The sequence below is a fragment of the Cyprinus carpio genome, chromosome B19 (assembly GCF_018340385.1).
Source record: "Cyprinus carpio isolate SPL01 chromosome B19, ASM1834038v1, whole genome shotgun sequence".
Classification (NCBI taxonomy): domain Eukaryota; kingdom Metazoa; phylum Chordata; class Actinopteri; order Cypriniformes; family Cyprinidae; genus Cyprinus; species Cyprinus carpio.
The window spans coordinates 20130046-20150139 of NC_056615.1; the positions used below are offsets into that span (position 1 = coordinate 20130046).

At 37.2% G+C, this 20094-nt stretch overlaps 1 protein-coding gene across 3 annotated transcripts; it reads right to left on the minus strand.

Annotated features, from left to right (window-relative positions):
- Window positions 1–34: 34 nt before the first annotated feature.
- ago3b (argonaute RISC catalytic component 3b) lies at window positions 35–19370 on the minus strand. 3 transcript variants are annotated; one of them, XM_042745914.1, is made up of 19 exons: window positions 18667–19362; window positions 14457–14628; window positions 13413–13533; window positions 11464–11672; window positions 11103–11239; window positions 10680–10814; window positions 10047–10134; window positions 9462–9609; window positions 9194–9313; window positions 8886–9029; window positions 8087–8220; window positions 7807–7991; window positions 7507–7666; window positions 7299–7389; window positions 6904–7098; window positions 6033–6167; window positions 5831–5932; window positions 5450–5649; window positions 35–4761 (listed from the first exon to the last, which is right to left on the minus strand). In XM_042745914.1, exons 1-19 carry the CDS (start codon window positions 18683–18685, stop codon window positions 4653–4655), a joined length of 2604 nt encoding a protein of 867 aa, XP_042601848.1. In that variant the 5' UTR covers window positions 18686–19362; the 3' UTR covers window positions 35–4652. The 3 variants fall into 3 exon arrangements, with proteins under 3 accessions (XP_042601848.1, XP_018980397.1, XP_042601849.1); XM_019124852.2 differs by having other exon boundaries at window positions 8907–9029; window positions 18667–19360; XM_042745915.1 differs by lacking the exons at window positions 35–4761; window positions 5450–5649; window positions 5831–5932; window positions 6033–6167 and adding an exon at window positions 6489–6551 and having other exon boundaries at window positions 18667–19370.
- Between the last annotated feature and the right edge of the window lie 724 nt (window positions 19371–20094).

Here is a 20094-nt window from a genome sequence, read left to right on the forward strand (position 1 = left end):
TATATTTTATTGCAAATATCCAACAATTACTTACTTTTTAATAATAACACTGAACTACATACTCCTTTATTGCACAGTAAACATAAATACACATACATTCAATATTTATTCATACGTGTCGTTTTTGTCCAGGACAAAAAGTTCAAAAGACACATCCAAAGTTTGCATACATACAGTTTTAATTAAAATATTGACAATTAAATAGAACTAAATAAAAAGACCCAATGAAAGACTACAATTAGAAGGGGTGAGATAAAACAAGAGACAAATATATATTTTAAAACTGGACAGTTCTGTTATCATTAATATTATTTCATCACACTTAAACTAAACCGTTATATCAGAGCGCTGAACATCATGTTGCATCACAATGAAAAGAGTGCTGACTTTGAAGAACCCTATGAAGCTCCTTCAAGATGAGAAGAACCTTGCATAGTATGATAAATCTGATACATACGGTGCTGTATTTAATCACAGATACAGATATCCTCATTTTATAATCACCAGATCATCATGTTAATAAATGTAACAGTTGGATCCGTGAAGTTCAATGATGGAAAGAGTGACTAAAACTGGAATGTAAACCAAATATTAGTGGCATTACCAATTCCGTTATTGCTATTTCATCACGTATAGAGAACACAGATTTGTCTTGATTGTTAGAAATGGTTTGAAGACAAAAAAAAAAAAAAAAAACAATAAAGGGAAAACATCACTTGGGATGAATTTCCAGGCTTCTTATTGTATAGCCTGACTGGTCAGTGCTTGATCTATTAGTTTTGTAGTGCCAAATCCTTACAAAAAGTTGCTATAACCCTTGTAGAAAGTTTGGTCCAGAGACCCTGTAACTGGCAAGCTCAGTGATTTAATGTGTTCTTGGCGAATAAAGAGGCACAATCACACCCACACATACAGTTTTAACACTCTTGAACACACATTATACAGTATATCATATTAATATAACTTCATACAGGCTTGTTGGGCCTTTAAAAATGTCGTATTTTACCTGTCTGAGATCAGCACCATCAGAAAAGGCACATTCCACTTACTCATCTGCCCAAAGGATGAATCTTCACCTCAACATAGTCAGAAAAATAACCTCAAGCAGCAAATACTCTAGGCTTGAGGAAAAGAGTTTAGCACTTTAGTCCAGACATAATTAATGAGTTCAAGAGGGCTTGATGCCTACAGGCATTTTTTATGTGCTTGTGTGTGAATCATCCTGTTTTTAATCAAACAAATGTTTGAGGCGGTACCTTCATGTTTAAGTCAATAAAAGTAATAAAGCGAGAGGACTGAAGGTTCATCCCTTTGTGAACTACATAATTTTGCTCATAAATACCATAGGACAATGCAAGGACACTCACAAATGACTTTTTCTTCAAAAACAAGACGAGACAAATCTACTAGTCAATAGTCTATTGCATATTAGCCCAATTTATATTAGTCACTATCATGATTAAGATCACTATTACCATCTTTTGCTTATCTTTCACACTTTGATAGCAAAAATAATTGATGTGCATTATGCAGTTGTGTTAATTAAAAATATACTTCTCCTCTGAATTAAAAATGCTTTAAGGTATCCGCAGTCCAGCTTTAAGCCAAGGGGTAGAGAGTGTCGCATCACAGTTTCAGTGGGAGGTGCCATTTAAACCACACCCACCAACTCAAATAGCCACACCTACAGGACTTTTTTTTAGCGATTTATTCCGTGGCAACTTCAGAAGGCTGTATAAATGGTCATCTAAAGCCAAACATGCATACGGGTGAAGGTTCTACTGATCACCCCCCTTATTCAAGTAAGTTCAAATGCTGGTAGCGGCAGAGAAGTGACTGTTCTCAACACATTGAAACAAACGAAAAAGAGCACTTAAGCCATTTGACTCCAGTTAACTCGCTAAAAGTGACATTTTATTTAAACTGTTTGGATATAATATCACGTATATGGGTTGGGTAATTCGCAAAAAAAAAAAAAAAAAAAAACTCTTGAAAAATTAGCGAGCTAACCGAACATCACACTCTTAAAAAAAACATCCAAACAAGGCTCTAAAGATGTCAAATTTTTCACCATACATTAAAAATGCTAAAATTTTCGCAGTAAATGTGCGGAGTTGACACATTAGCATAGTTAACATCCCCGAATTACAGCACCACACCTCTTAGCACCTTGGGCATTTCACCAAATCTGAGACTGTACAGCTTTTTAAGTGCAGCAAAATATTTGTCAGTCATTTCTCAGAATCTCTCTTGTTCTCTCTCCACATATAAAAGCAGATGTAGTTTATGTAAAATAGCAGCTACACTGGTCAACACATATTTGTGGCTATAGGCCAGAAAGACCATAGTGCCATTCACATTAAGGGTGATGTGAAAGTGTGCCAGAGGCCAAGGAGTTAACACATATAACCCTCCACCTACCCTACTGCAATCCAAATGCCTTTACTCAATACTCCCTGCTACCACTGTTTTCCGAGGCACATCGGTTTGGTCTGTATGGAATGCAGCTGAATATACATGGGTTGTGAACATGCAGGGGTTTGAAAAAAAAAAAAAAAAAAAAAGGGTCTGAAAGTTCAAAAGAATGTTTGAAAATTCAAACAGTATGTTTGAAAATTTTAACTTGAAGTTCAAAATAAAGTTTGAAAGTTCAAAAGGCAATTTAAAAACTCAAAAGAGAATGTCCAAATGTTTAAAAGAAAGTCCAAAAAGAGCTTTTGAAAGTTCAAATGTTCAAAAGAATGTCTGAGAGTTCAAAAGACCATTTGAAAGTTCAAAAGAAAATGACCCAGTACTTGGTATATTCAGTTTTATATTAGTTCAACTATTCAAATTGCCCTTAACAACAAAAAGACCTTAATAACAACCATTTCAATAGATAAATACCTGTCCAACCTATGTACACACCACTAACTTTAAATATGTATTTAAAAATACCCCAAAAGAATTGCATTTTAGGGATATTTCCTACAAAACAGGCACTTTGTCTCATTTGACATTTTACATGAAAGGTTTGTCCAAGATCTCTTGACAGCAAACTGATTCTTTCCCATAAAACATACCCATGAGAGTATCCATCTCCTCTGTAAACGCAACCCAGCATTCTAGCCTTAAAACACATCATCCACAGTTCTCTTACACAATGGATCATACAAAAAGACGTTTTTTAAATTAAAGCATTCACTCATAAGGTACGGTTTGCATTGTATAATGAAAGTCTACGACAGAGCCGTCAATAATTGGCTTATTGCACTAAAAGGCTTATGGGACAGTGTTTGTCAGAGTTCACAGGGCTAAAACGTGAAATAAAGAAACTGATAAGTTAAACAGATAATTTACAGATGCGCTATTGACAAATGCAAGTTAAAAGCAACATTATAAATAAGCTCAGAGATCATAAGTCAGAATGAAATGTCTAACAGCTGTAAAGTTAATATTAATGGATGACGTAGGCCTCTGAGTAGCCTTGGGTGGAATTATATGTGCACACACATCCATCAAATGTGTTATGGTCACGCTCTGACGGATTTGAATGCTTGCGTTGTAAGCGCACTCAAAATAAATGAGGCACAAAGCATTCAACAAACATACATAAACAGTTGACTATGTGGAAACATTTTGCCAACCCTTGAGTTTCAAAGTTCATCTTTTGTTGATTACGCAGTCCTTAGCTAATCTGTCACCTCTGCTAAATGCGCGAGCTGAAAAGAAAGCCACCATGAACCGAAAAGAACCAATTGTTCAATGATAGGCGCAATATTTTCCAGACAGCGCATGGACTAGAAAGTTAATGTATCACAGAGGTATATAGAATCATTTGAAAGACCGTGAAATTGGAAGAAAAGAGGTTCCTCTAATGTTCAAAAAGCAGAATAAGACATGGACACGTGGAAAATGAGATGTAAAGGAACAAATATGGATTTCCGACTGGTTGGAATGAAATGGAATGACATTTCAATTGTCTTTTTTGCAGATGCTAGATAAGATTTTGCTGGAAAAGCATGATTTACTAGTAAAATATCACAAATGGTTTCAGATTAATGTCCAGTGGAGGACCTACAGTAAGATGTCATAGCCAACTTTGCACTGCCCTCTAGTGGCATTCCTCCAGCAACCGACTTCATCAAACCTAAAAAAAAAAATAAAAAAAAATACTAATCCTAAAACAAAAAGGTGGTTCCAAAGATTAGTTCAAACACGCCTGCCTGACATTTTCAACTAAACCAGAAGACACTGATGTTCAACTTCATGTGTGTTTGATCAGTTGTGGAACAAAACTCTGTAAAAGGAGAAATCCAGATGAGTAGGGCTCATGAATCTGCTCCTAAAGAAATAACACTGCCTCATTCACTGATCTAGTACGAGTTCATCGAGCAATCCTTCTTAAGCTTGGTTTTGTGACCTAAATAGGCAAAATTAATAGTTAAACAGATCTACAAATCTAATAAATAATGGTATAGCTGCAATCTACATATTAAAAACAATTAGTAAGCGAAGCATACTGGAAAGATTGGCTGTTTTTCTATTGCATAACAGTGCTAGTTCCTCCTGTAAGTTCTACATTTGGTTCTCTTTAGCAGCCTGTGATTTGGAGAAGCCCTCCTCCGCTAAGTGCACGATGACCAGCGACTGACAGGTCTGTGGAGGTGGGGCTAAGCAAAGTACATGGTCCTCAGAGTGTCGTGATGGATCTGCACAGCTTTGGCCAAGGCCTGGGGGTCTCGGCCATTACTCTGGCCCGACACGTGGCTGCCTTCCGCACTGTGAAAGAGGAGGAAGAAATGAGCAGATGCATAAATTTATACTTTGAAATACATTTTCCCTGACTTACCAAGGAGATACAATTTTATTTTTATTTTTTTTAAAGAAATCAATCAGCAATGAAATAAAATGTCAATTAAAAGCTGACATTTATATGTGTTTAAAAAAAGATTGCCATTTTTCCATTCGATTTCGATCCCAAACTTTTGAACAGTACATACACTGTACACAGTAGTAAAGTGCAAACATCAGTATATAAAAACTGATTAAAAAGTGTTAACTTGAAACACACATAAATATAAAGAAGAAAAAAGAAAAAAAATCTCATTTTTTTTAACACTCAAGAGTTGTGAAGATGTGTAGATACAGTCCAATGATATAAAATACTATTTTTATATGGTATTGCAACACAAATCTGTGACTGTATGAATTGGAGTCTGTCTTTTAGGTGGCTGGCTTGAATAATTAAACTTCCTGAAATCAAACCATCACTCTGAATCATTGAAATGAAGAATACTGGCTCACTGTGGAGTCTGTGGCAAAGAAACACCTGCGGCAACCAAGAATATGCAAAGCCTATTCAAATCAAAATAATTGACAGCTTCCAAAAGCCTTTAATTTAAACCAAATAGAACATTTCTACTTTTAGAAACCAAGACGGCGACAATCAGGCCAGTAAATCCCTCACCTGTCGTGCTCTTTATCCACTAAATGGTAGCGGGCTCTAAAGGCCACTAGGTGGGCATAGTAGGCAGGCGCAGGGATGGAAACGGAGCGGGTACAGCGCACATATGTGTGGCACAGCTGGTAGGTCAAGAGCTGGAATTCATCGGCTGTAAAGCAGTTGTCGTCCCATAGCACATGGTAGTGTGAAGGTCGGCTTGTACCCTGGGTAAGAGAGGTTAAATAATCATTTTGATGAAATGCATTATGTTAAATTCTTTCAAATTGTGTAACTTTAAATGGATTTCATTTAACAATTAATCAATCAATTGATTTGACAGGCAATAATGCAGCAAAACAAGGCCTAAAATGCACTAATACAGTTATTATGTCTGTGTGTTCATACCTGTATTCCAGCATGGCTGCACAGATAAAAGTCAAATTCGTAAGGATGGGTGATATCAGTGTCCACTGTGGTACCTGCTGGTATGTTACCACTGCGGCCCACCTTTAAAAATAATATGAAAAGTGAGCGTGCGAGTTAAAAAAACTTAGGAAAAAGTGAGGAAAACGTGACAATGCTTTTAGGAGAAGCCTCTCATATTCACCCTCTCAGTGCGGTCAGCGCAGAAGAGACGAGTGTGGTGACGTTTCTGCACAACAATGTAGGTAATTCCTGGTTGATATTCCTTCTCGAGGCTGATGCACGCTTCACGTATGGCCAACAACTCGTAGTACAGCACCTAGAAATAAAGATGCAAAATACAGTTCAAAAATACTACTGAATATGGCAGGGCTGCATGATAATGGCTGAACTGATAATCGTGATTATTATAAGTTTCATTTTAGAAATGTATTTTTACATTTTAATCATAACTCTAACTTGAATGGGTTTTTTTCCTCATCTAGTTTCCTGATGTATTATATTTACCATACAAATGAACACTTTAAAACTGTACTAAAGTTCTCTCAAAAGCTAAAACATAGCAAACAGCGAGGTTAACCACGTGAAAAAAACAGACTGGCTGTATTACACTTTCATTTAAGAAAAATATCTCAGGGGAGACTGCTCCAAAGACTTACATTTTTGTTAGTGTTTTCGGCTCATCAGCGCTTTTTTTTTTTTTCTTAAAGCAAAGAAATGTGGGCATGGTTAAAAGGTTGGGAAGAAAATGTATCCATTTAGGAGAAAAGCTCTGATTGGGGGATTTTAAACTCTTCAGATCTGGCAACTGCAATCATTAAAACTTGCGGAGTTTTGTTACCATTGCAAGATAATGCAAATGTTAAATGAAAATGAAACATTTTCATGATATATAACCAGCTGGCAAATATCACAATTATTATAAGACAATTACGCTTAAGAGAAATCACAATAAATCTGGATCATGATTTAAATACATTTAAGCATCTCATGAGACTCTTTTGACCACATGCAGTGGAGGCTAAGGGAAGAGAGGGGGCGCTGGAGAGCCTCACCTGTCTGAACTGTCCCTCAGACACACCGTCCCTGTAGAAGATGATTCTGGTGGGTTTGTAGTGGGTGGACTTGTAGAACTGGATGAGCAGCTCTCGCACCATGGACGCCAGGTCTTGAATCACCTCCTGTCTGGGCCTCTGAACACGGACGGTAGCGCAGTACCTGCTGGGGTGAGCGTCCATGCTGCCCACCACCTGTCCAGCAACAAGAACAGAAGCAAAAAAAAAGTATTTTTAAAAATATCCAGTCAACCAGACTAACTTTCAGGTCCATAATGAGGATATGATTTTAGGGTTTGCAAATGACTTTTTTTTTCTTCACAAATGTGCATTATGTGATTAAATTGTAAAGAATATGACAAAAGCGGTGTGTAGATGTGGTCTATCTTTCTCACAGCTGCAATGGAGGGTTTCTTGCCATCTCCTGCGGGCGGATGAGTGACATCAGCTCCCAGAAAAATGACAGGCTGCTGGAATACAGTTGGGCTGAAAATCAAACAACATAAATACACATAAACAAGGCGTTTGGTACATTTAGGGGCATTTTGTCTTAAACAATGAAACCAAGTTTTCAGTGTAAATGGATTTATTTTATTCTCTTACCGCTGATGGGGTACCAGTATGTTGTTGATGCCACCCAGTTTGACGTTGATCTTGAGACAGAGGTTGGAGAGCGTCTGAGGGGAGGTTTTCACCACGTTCTTCACCTGAACGCACTGAGTGGCCATTCCCAGAAGAGTGTCTCCAACACGTTTCACTTCAGCTGGAGAAAGAGAGTGCAGACTTCAGTGCAACAGTGAGGAGCTCAAAGAACATATCATGTGAGAGCAGACACCATATTTAAATCTGATGTGAACTAAATCCAAACTTAACGACCAAAAAACATCGTCCATAAATAGCTACCGTAGACAGGAGTCTTCCCAGGCAAAATGACAATGATGAGTTGGAGGCCAGCGTAGGTGTTTTTCAGGTGGCGGAACATGGGCTCCACATTATCTGCTCCCTGAGCATATTTGCAGAAACATGGCTGGCCCTGTATGGGCATCCCTGCATCCTTAGAGATCTTCCGCAGCTGGTCTGTAAAGCCCCTGCAAAAAGACAAGAGAGACACTTCAGTTTTTCTTTTTTAATTCCATTAATAAATGGTGCTTTGTTAAAGACCAAAAGCTGGAAAAAGCTTTACTTGAGAACTTCCTCTCTGCATTGTCTCTGAGTGGCAAAGCAAGCAATTGCCCACATCTTGATCTCCACACCAGTATGAAACTGCTTGCCTCTCATATCCCACACTCCATGACTTGGGGTGGCTACTGTACGATTCTGTAACACATGGATACAGAGGTTGTCTTAACTTGAGATCAAATAGTATATGAAATTAAACGGTATACAGTGTTAAATGTTGGGCCAAACTTATAGTATATGTACTTTTATACAGCTGTTGCAATGAAAAACATCAAAGTTTTTATTTGTTTTTATTTAATTTATGTCTTTCAAACTACTTAATTTTGTGCTAAAAAAAAAAAAGTTTAAAAAAAAAGTTATCATTTTCTCAAACTGTTGACATTCCAAAAACTTTTGGAATTTCCTTTCTACTGTGGAACACAAAGGAATTTTTAAAAGGACTGTCAAGCTCAAAAAACCCAAAGAACACCATAAAACAACATAAAACTACAACTAAGTCTTCTAACACTGTACAAATCTTGCTAGACAATCATAATTCACACATTCACAATTTAACAAAAAAAAAAAAAGATGCAAAGGCAGACCAATGGTATAAAAGATATAAAAAGCAAGCAATTGCACACAAACAATAAACCTCATTACATTAAAATAACACAGCAACTCCTCCCACATGTAGACATTAAAATTAGCACACATTAATTAAAATTATAAATGTTAAATCAAGCCTCAAACCATGACCACTTTCTAGCCTTCTACTCAAACACAAAAACACATACAGTGCATGAGTGAAAGGGAATGGGTACCATAAAGTGTTCAGAGCTCACCCTGCCGCCGTACTGCAGCATAGGGGCGGGCAGGACACGACCCGTCACCTCCGCCATCTCATCCCGCACACGGAACTGAAACTCCTGCACGAAGGGGTCCGAGTTGTAGTTGGCACTGCGCACCTATGTTTTCAGAAAGATTGAGAGTTGAGACTGATTGAAAATCCTTGTGACAGTTTTGGTTTTTGCCTGGATACTATGAAGAATTTCCATGATACCAACATTTTGGTAGTCTACAGGAAGAATTAGGCCCACTGCAGCATCAGACAGCAACACACTGAACTCACCAGTCTGCTGATCTCCTCCTGTCTGTCCGGTGCCGAGCGGGCCGTGGCTTTAATCATGGTGGAGGTTTGGTTGTCTGTTAATTTTTTAATGCAGCGCTGGCCTGCCACAATGTTGCACACCTGAGTGATAGAGAGGACGGTCAATTCTGGCATCTTTAAAATGAATCGAGATCTGAAAACTTCTTAATGTGTCTAGACGTGAATCCATAAATCAGTGAAGAGAAGGAATTGGTAGCTACTGTAACTGATCAAATATCTTGACTCTTACCTCTAAAGGCAGGTATGTGTGCTTCTGCTCTTGTCCTACTTGCAGGCAGGGGAGATGGGGGTACTTGAGCTGTAAGTTGTACTTTTCCCTGAAGTATTGTGCCACTGTTCTCTCCACGGTGTGTCCATTTTCCAACTGTAATGGAAACCTGACATAGCAAAAGAAAAATTCAAAGAAACTTAATGGAGAGCTGGGGTGACTAGCTTTAAACAAAAACGTATGAAAAAATTCTGAAAATGTTCTCATCAGTTTTTGCTCTTTAAAGGAATAGTTCACCCGAAAATGAAAATCTGCTGAAAACTACACATGCTTGGCCTATTTAAGATGTATACGAGTTTGTTTGTTCTTCTGAACAGATTTGGAGAAATTTAGCTTTATATCACTTGCTCTCCAATGGATCCTCTGCAGTGATCGGATGCCGTCACCATTGGTGAGCAAGTGATGTAATGCTTCAATATAACAAAAAGGACAGTAAAATATTTTGTCTTTTTGACACAGTACAGACTTATTGGCCTGCCAACTGAGACACAATCAAAACTCACGTTATCGTAACAAATACACAAAATACATATTCAATACACTTACGTCTGGTGGCTGGCTGGCCGGCGAGTAACATTACACACCCTGTACTTCCTCCGCATGGTGCCACAGTGGGTGACCTCCACCTTTAGACCTGATGGGAGGAGAAGATCGAATTTACACCACTATACAGATGCAACTGCTCAGTTTACAGCTCGGAGTATTTTGACTATTAAATACAGTACAGGTAAATATTAGGTTTCAATCCCAGTTGCAAATTTAACTTATGCAAAAATTAAAGGAGAAATTTGTAAAGAAAGCAGAATTTCCTTTCCATGTTTCTCCTAAACAAAATGGTCACTTACACCCGTCACTCACATCTTTGGGTTTACATCTATTTTTTTTTTTTTTTTTTTATATGTTATCCCAAAATGTGCATAAAAATATGTAACCCGGCTACTGATCTATAACATTTACCATTCATGCATTTTTAAATATTTTTTTAAGTCTGCATTTATTTGATCAAAAAATTCAGTAAAAATTGTAATATGAAATACAGTTACAATTTCAAACAACTGTATTTTATTTTATTTTAAAATGTTATGTATTCCTGTGATGGCAAAGCTGAATTTTCACTTTGATGTTTATTCAGGATTCTTTGATGAATAGAAATGACTCCATTCTTCCATTCGCACAAACCTTTGATCTCTTTGGTGAATTTGACTCTATGGGAATCAGTAAGAGGTCGAGGCTGCTCATCGATGTTGTGGATATCCAGAACCTCACACATGAACTGAATCACAGGTTGAGCTTTGTAGAATGCAGTGGCAGACACTGTGGAGAAAATAAAACATGGTCAATGTTACACTATTAGTTAATGAAATAGTTAACAAGTCATTTGCAGGTGCTTTTTCATTTACGATGCTTTTAAAAGTGGGAGTATCTGTTTGTCTGACCAATGACAGATAAAAATGTAATTAAATAAAATGTCAATAATGGCATTATTATTTTGGTATTATTTGATCTTTCTCTTTTATCTGATCTTTTATAACCACTGTCCAGATCATGTAACTGGATAATTCAGACCAAAATGGTTTGACCTATCATAACACTCTGACTTACCATCAATGTTCAACATCATTTTCCACATAGCTGGACGCACTGATTGGTGGAAGCCAAACCACACCTCCCTCCCCCCACCCAGTGGGTGATCATAGCCCTCGGGGGAAGAGAAAAAAGATCGTCCCACTGGGGTGTACCTGAAGTGAGAGAAGACAAACACAGTCGTTACCTGCAGAATAAACATGTGCACTCCTAAATTATCCTTATCCAACCGCTTACTGTTTATGCTACACTAATCTACTTAACTCTCATTTTACTAGTTATGCACTGTATCGTTAAAGGCATAACAATCACTTAATGCTTTTCTAATTGTATTAAATGCCTTTTATGATCAGGTATCAGTACTCATGAGAACTCTTACTTCATAGAGGGCAGATGGCGCATAACAACATCTACAGCGTGTACAGGATTGGTGCTGATTGGCTTATCCAGGTTCAGAGGATCAGGTGTGCTCCTCCCAGTGAGGACCTCATGCAGCAAGTTCCAACTGACCAGTGACACAAACTTAATGGTGACCTTAAACAGCCTGTCCTTCCCACCTTCACCTGGCAAGGTCACATCCAGGTCCACCTTCAAATAATACACAAATGTACAGTATAATTTTTAACACAAATTTAGAAATGTGCTTTATATAGTCACACAGGTTAAAATAATAAAAGACATGATCATGAAAAATGTCCTAAAGTATGAGATGTTCCCTTTTATGTATTAAAAAAAAAGTGTTTATATTTTATATCATATTTTTATAAAAATGTGCACATGCAGTAAGCCTGCACAAAAAATACTGCCTTTTAATTTAGTTCATTCAAATGAAATAAAATGTTAATGCAGCACAATGTTAATTAGCTTTTTTATTTTTTGATTGTGCAGAATTAAATGACATTCTATTTTCCTGATTTGTGTCAATACTTTAACATCCGAGTACAGTCATTTGTTTTTGTTATTCAAAAAAAAATATATGAAGAGAGTCTTGATCTGGTAGCTTATCTTGCGCTTACTCATAGCCAATATAGCATCATCCTTTCTAGATTTGGCAGTGTAACTTTTTTGTTTATTTAACAGTATTTTATTTTGATAATGAACAGGCTGTGATGTGAAGGTAGCAAAAATATGTTGTGTGTGTGTGTGTGAGGCTCCAGCGCGATCACAGTGTTGTTTTCCCATCTGTTATTCCATAATTTATGGTCGTACCAAAGCTACAGATGCAAGACATCATTCAAAACTGTAAATATTTAGCAAAACAAAGAAAACTGAAAAATAAAGAAAGCTGTCAAACTTTTGCAAAATAAAGAAAATGGCTTTCTGCCATCTCGGTTTCCTTTCCGTGAACATTGGAGCGCGTGATCACATCACAATGACCCCAAACTCAGCACATTTTTCATTATAATAAAGTATATAATAATGCAATGCTAATCGACATAGACTTTATGATTGGTTAGAGTACTATGAAATATGTTGCGTTGCCTTATTTCTGTTTAAGAAGCCACATCATCTCACAGAAGGATTCATTTCAAACACTCGACTGACATTATCAAGTGAGTTTGGAGTAAAAACGTTATTAAATGTGGTATTTTCACTTTCAGATGGAGCAGCATTTACTACACAGAGCCGTAATTCACTGAGAAGATACGCAAACAGCTTTCATTATTGCAGACGATATCTTCAATTTCATTATTGTGTGATTAAACCGTCTGCGATAATGAATGTGATATTGCATAGCTTGTCAGTGAACTACGGCTCTGTGTTGTAAAGGCTGCTCTATCTGAAAGCACGTGATGGAGATTTACTACTAATCACAGAACCGGAATGCACATGACTATTGCATGTGATTTATTGTGGAGCCCTAATTTAAATTAAATATATTTTGTGCATAGGCCTATATATTTCTTTTTATGTATAAAGTTTGATTCTGTTTTCTCCATTAACAGAAGTGCTGCAGGTGCGTGATGTGACCTTGTTGAATCAGAGTTCTATACTATCCTGCAATTTTTGCTGGTTTCAATACACACAATAAGCTGTATTACCTGCCATTACTTTTCACTTAAATGTAGGCCTAATGCGTGGTGTTTTCTAGGTTAAACTTACGCCAGGGCACTGCCATTGTGATTTATCTATGATAAATTTACAGCTGAGTGCGGGCATTTCACTCATTGGATGCTCCAACATCACATTTGCATAGGCTACTTAAATTTGTGATTGGTTTCTATTTTCTGTTTCTGTTTCCGGTTTTCGTTTTTGCTCGTTGAACCAGTTCAGAGCCCTGCTCTAGGGGACTTTCCACCACTCCTGATGTCCATTTATATGTCTTACCCCTCCTGTGGCCACTGGCAATGGTTGGGCGGTGTAGAGGCTTTTCTTGCCATCATAGACTGGTCTCCTGTCCCCAAAGATTGTCACCTTAAAGTGCTGCACCATGGAATCCACCACCTCTCTAGAAGCCATTACAGAAAGGGTCATAATAGTGATTATTGTAGGTTTAAAGGAATAGTTCACCCAAAATTGAAAACTTGCTGAAACTTTACTCAACCTCAGGCCATCCAAGACATAAATGAGTTTTTTTTTTTTTCTTCATTTGAACAGATTGAGAAATTTAGCATTATTTCATTTGCTCACCAATGGATTCTCTGCAGTGAATGGGTGCCGTTAGAATGAGAGTCCAAACATCTGATAAAAACATCACAATAATCCAAGAGTAATCCACGCAACATGAGTTCAGTCCATCAGTTAACACCTTATGAAGTGAAAAGCTGCGTGTTTGTAGGAACAAAATCATTAAGGCATTTTAAATTTAAACCATCTCTTCTGGACAAAATACCAATAATAATCTAAAACCTGCTTCCTCCAGTGAAAAAAAAGTCCATCCCCCGTTGTCCTCTCACATCAAAACACATTGGCATAATTGTTTAGAACTGTTTTGGACTGTTTTCACCTGTAAACATTGCTTGATCTGTGCATATTTCTCTCCTGATTCAAATGAGATGAATGGAGAAAGCAACATTTTAGATTGAGGACTCATACTTTAGCTGAAACAATGGTATGAAATTGTCTAACGTTTACACACTTGCTGCTTTTAACTTCACAAGACGTTAATTGATGGACTGGAGTCAAGTGGATCAGCTGTTTGGACTCTGGACTCTGACGGCACCCATTCACTGCAGAGAATCCACTGGTGAGCAAGTGATGTAATGCTGAATTTATCCTAAACATTTCTAATGAAGAACCAATTTTGTCTATTTTCTTTTCAATTTCACTATATAGACTGATTAATGCAAAAGTCTCTTGTGAATGACATGGTCAAAACAAAATAAGTGTTACAAACTATGTCAATTATTATTACTGCTCAGTGTTTGGCACCTGTTAACACGACGTGGGCACTTTTCGGGCTGGATGTCCACATCGTACAAGTAGACGTCCATTTTGGGGATGTCCACCTGGAAGCAGTTGGCCAGCAGCTTGATGGGCTTCCCCATGGTGCCATAGCCTGGCCTCCGAGGTACGGAGAACAGGGGTGCAGCCCCAACGGCTCCTGTCATGAAAATTTAGAGGGGATTTCCATCCATATGATTTTTTTCCAAAATGTATGACATTAGTTAGACTTTCAAAATCAGTTATTACCACTAAACTGAAAAATTAAAACCACAAAAATATCAGACATGTAATATCAAATAGCCGACACTGTCAAAGCCAAATCAACCTGCATAAAGTCATAACAGCGTTATTTCTCATTTGTCAATATTGACATTTCATGGAAACATGATTAATATCTAAATTAATAATAATAAATCTCTCTTTCTTGACACTGACATTTACACAGTGGGTGTTTTTTGTCTTATCAGGAAATTTCCTCTAAATGCCTACTCAGCGGAAACAACATAACACTCAGAATCATCACACCACACACAATACCAATAACCCACACCATTCACACATGCACTATTCTATAACTCCTAAAAAATAAAACAAATACAGTCACCTAAGACTTTTAAAGAAAGATTGCAATCAATTTGACTTGACTATTCAAAAACACACTTTTTCATATACTCAAAAAGTGTGCATTTCATATACTCTGTGTAGTCAAATAAAAGGCTTATTTTTTGAGAACATCACGAAACAGAATGTTTTGTTTGTTAAACCTGCTGCATTTTTCCCCTGGATCCAATTTTGAGATGATTCAACAACTTCATGTAATAACTCAAAAGGATACTTCACTCACAAATGTAAGTTCTGTCACCTTTTACACAAAATAAGACATTTTGAAGAATTTTCCACACTAAAAGTCAACAGTTTGGTAAGCAACAATTTTCTAATATATCTTCTTTTGTGTAAATATCATGACAGAAAATTTTTATTTTTGGGTGATCTAGACTTCAAGTTACATTCATTTTACAACACTGAAAGTTTTAAGATGATTGGGATCTCTGTTCAAAGACAATATTACGATTTCGGTAACTATAATTTCAGATGATCAAATCAACACATGTCCAAAAGAAAACTGTTTTGGCAGAATCACCATTTGTTGATATGACTGTAAAATAATAATGACTAAAAAAAAAAGTCTAAATAAAACTATTAATATTGTAATAGTCAACTGTAAATAAAAAAACTGAAAAATAACACTGTAAAATTATAATACTAAAAGATTCAGATCTATTAGTTCATGTGAAGCAGCATTCACTGTGAACCGAAGAACCTTTGAGCCTTTGTCATCCGTTTCAATTTTCTTTCACTCTGAACATCAGCGCTGACATCATTTTTCTCGCACTGAGTGGCATACTACATTATCACATCATGTCACAGAAGGCGAGACTGTTATTGCTGTTGTAAAGATGCTTTAGAGGGGGTTTACAGAGTGAAACTGTTACTGAGAGATGTGGAAGGGGAATTCGACTGCAACTGCTTCTTACACTTCCCAGTGTGCCGTTGCTATGCCGGTGGCACTCACGTGGCTTCTTTTCACCATTGCAGCCAAGACTACACTAACAACCAATTAAAGGACGAACAGCTGTTTCTATAGGTACAACTGATCTTGTAGGTCACACATGTGCATTTATTCTACGATGTTCGTACAGAAATCTCACAATGAAACACTTGTCTGTACTGGTCACACACTTTCAAGCTCACATGAGTCCACTTTTCTCACTTTATTTGAAACCTAGCAGTTTCTTGACATCATAGACTAAGAGGAACTACAGGTTTTGACAGTGATGTGGTGAGATCGGTTTGAAAGGCTATTTTGGGTCTGGTGTTGGAGTGTAATGCTCACTTAACTGGCAAATAGTTGCCTGGAACGTTTACAAGGGTTTCACTCATTCAGGGACTGAGACACATCTCCTTTTATTTAATTATTTAAAGCTAGTCTGGCAAAAGAATTTAAAGTTGTCTGATACTCATTTAGACAGCACTATATATGGGCTTCTATTAATGACAGATGGATATATTCTCAAATGTGGCTGTGAAATTGTCGTCAGCGTTGATAATTACTGTCCCTGATTCGCTGATTAACAGAAGTAGTCGTTCTGCCTAGTGTCAGTTACAAAATCTGCAGCTAAGCTGGTTATATAATGTTGTCGATATTTGTGTAAAATGTGTTTAGATTTAAAATTGAACTTGAGCAATTAAAAAGATCTGTATTATACTGTATACCAGTGGTGTCCAATCCTGCTCCTGGTGATCGACTGTCCTGCAAAGTTCAGCTCCAACCCTAATCACACACACCTGAAGCAACTAAGGGCTTCAGGGTCACTTGAAAATTAAAGGCAGGTGTGTTTGATTAGAGTTGGAGCTGAACTTTGCAGGACAGTCAATCGCCAGGAGCAGGATTGGGCACACCTGCTGTATACAGTGTGTGAATTTTACTGTGACTTTTGGTCAAATTAATTATTATAGGAAAATTGAGAGGAGGGGCATTCTGATCTCCTATCACGCAAATCAAATTATTATTTGGTCGCACTGGCACAGTTAGCCAAGTCAACTATGTTATAGACATTTTAATCAAAACAGTAACTTTACTTAAAATATTGGATTATTAGAAAGGGATAAATAAAACTTGTGAAATTGAGATATATATAGTCATGAAAATCAAATTTACTTTAAATCATGGAATGTCATGAAATGTGGCAAAATTTGGATAAATTAAAAGCAGGCCTGTACACTTAATCAAATCATGATGCATGCTTTTAGAATATTAAAATGTAATTAAATAAGAACTTAGAGAAAAATCTGTAATTTGGTGTACCTAACGGAGTTAGCCAAAAGTCAACTATGTTAAAGACTTTTTAAACAAAAGACTAGCTTTTCTTGAAATGTCTATAATAATGTGATAATGATTCGAGAAGTGCTTGAAAAGTATTATTGCATGTAAAAAAAGGTTTTTGTTTTTTTTTGCAAAGTGACTATTAGTCAAATTTGTTACATTATTTACACTTTTTTTTTCTGAGCAAAACAAAAAAAAAAAAAAAACTATCATCATACATTTTACCATGATTTACAGAAAACGTCATTCAGTGTAACAATAGTTTGTATATCAAAAAAATCTTGTCAGGCATATTTAGAAAGATAATCATTAGATGACATTCAAAGACTATTTACGAATCACAGCGCAGTCTCAAAATACTAATTCGTTGTCATTTTAAAGTTTTTTTTTATTTTAAGTTTTATAAGATCAGCAGATCAGACTTTAGATCAGCAATAAGTTTTTTTCTCAAAATGATGTGTGATCACTTTTACTTTTATACACTGTACTAAGTCAGAATAAGATCGTTGTTTCATTTTCGAAAGAGTTATGTAAATAGAGAGATATGTAAACGTTGACTTTTCTTAAAATGCATGCATACATAAAGTGATAACGATTCGGTAAATGCACGACTACACCGTTGCTACTATTACCTCATCAAACAAACGCAGCGAGTGTAAGTTTACCGCCTGGTAACTTGCGTGTAACATGAACAAGGATTTTAAGATCTCAACCTCTTCCTTCCTAGAGGCTACTAAAGGTCCCAGCACCCCCAAACGCCCCGATACACATTATCTCGGCATCTCTATAAATTCTGAGGAACCCACAATGAATAAAACTTTCTAATGAACCTCTGGTTAAATACAAAACTATTTCCACGTAAGAATCTCACGTAAGATCGGTCAGATTGATAAAGCGGGGATTCTGTGACAGTCGTCATGGCAACGGACAATCAGAAACTCGCCTCCTCCCCCCGGCGGCTCGAGGACTGCAGCACCTGACGCACGCGGCACCTGTGCGTGACAGCTGTGCCACAGCGGCGTGACGTCAGCAGAGCGAGTGAGTCAGGATCTTCCACACTCGGCGTGTGATAGCCAAAAAAAATAACCAAACCCTCACACTCATTTGGCTGCAACGCCAAAACGTACGCGAACAGTGAAACGGATCTAAAAGCTCATTCTTACCACAAAAAGCAGTTATTAGCAACTCACCGAGCGCGTTTGCTAAGCAATGAACGCGTGCTGACGGTGGACGTAACAAAGTTAGACCGATCAATACGTCATAGTTCGGAAAAGAAAAGAATTCGAAATCGTTCTGAAAAAGTCGAGTTACCTGTAGTTCCGATTTCCATTCATGAGGTCTCTGTCCGGATTCTAGCCGGCTCCTGTGGATCAAATAGGGGCTGAAAGGTGTTTGTTTAAAGCCGTTGAATGTCCTCCGTAAAACGAACTACACCCCGGCTCCCACCGCGGCGGTCGAAGCGGGCCGCTCCGAGGTTCTGCTCCAGTCAGAGGTCCACCCAGCCAGGACCGAGTCAGTCAACCAAAAGGCACGAACTCCCCACCGTGTCTCCTACCGTATGTCGATGATCTGTGATTGTTACCAGCTGACAACCCAAAAGACCCAGAAGAAAATATTTTTAACAGCCGTCGCGAAACAGTTTGTCAGGAGCCTCGGACCATTCGCGGTGTCTTCTAAATGACAGTCTCTTATAATTTAAAGACATCCACTCATATATGAAGTTCATAGATGAATATCCGCTGCCCAGACGAAAATGTGGGTTTTATTTGAGTCGCTCTAGTCCGAGTTTGGCAGCGACGGTGTCGTCTCATCGACTCTGTCGGTGTGTTACCGGTTTGCCTTGGGTTTACATCTATGTACAGTCAGGGTAGGTTGCCAGTTATGTACTAAACAAGCAAGTTGGTCTGATAAAACTAACTCGGGACCCACGGCCTGCGTATTTAAAATGAACCCTACATAACAGCCATAATTTTAGCCTACAGTTTTTTTAATTTTTTCAGTCACTGTAAAACTGAAATAACCCTAAATCTGAATTCGCCTTTGTTTATAAGCAAAAACCTACAAAAACTTAAAATACACGGACATGGCAACACTGAATCAGGGAGACCCACAGGAAATACCAAACGTAGGAAACACGTCACTTCCTAGCGTAATGTAATTTATTTGATCCACCTTGGATTGTTAATTAATGAGTAGAGTAAGAACAAAAAGAACAAATGAACTCTATAAAAATGTTTTAATTGTGTATATTACTATTACTTTTTTAAATAATTGATTTCATAGCAGTAAGTGAAAATATTCCTCCCATTGTTTTACAAGAACAGTTTAAATTCTCCAATTTGTTCATTAGTGTATATATAGGTTACAATTATATATATATATATATACACACACACACACACACACACACACACACACACACACACACACATATAAACACACATCAGAGTTTTAAAGTATTAAAACTGAACATAAAGACAAAGCTTTATGCCAAGTATTATTTTAGTGTCGTTTTCTATGTTGTTATATTAAATATTATGTACCATATTTGATTTTGCTCTTTGTCTTTTTCTTTGATTATTTTTAGTGTTCATCTTTGTTATAGTGTATACATATTTGTATTATAAACTGTGAAGAAGAAAAAAACTGATACTTATATTTATTTTATAGCATCAGTACTACAAACTATGATCTACAGATGGCAGTAGTGTGTTAAGCATGTATATCATTACCATAGAA

What these genes read in the sequence shown, in the direction of transcription:
- ago3b (XM_042745914.1), bottom strand. An exon ending in TGCAGAGAGGAAGTTCTCAA is followed by an intron (nt 7,992 to 8,086) that starts GTAAAGCTTTTT and finishes GTCTTTTTGCAG; the next exon opens with GGGCTTTACAGACCAGCTGC. An exon ending in GCGCTGACCGCACTGAGAGG is followed by an intron (nt 5,933 to 6,032) that starts GTGAATATGAGA and finishes TTATTTTTAAAG; the next exon opens with GTGGGCCGCAGTGGTAACAT.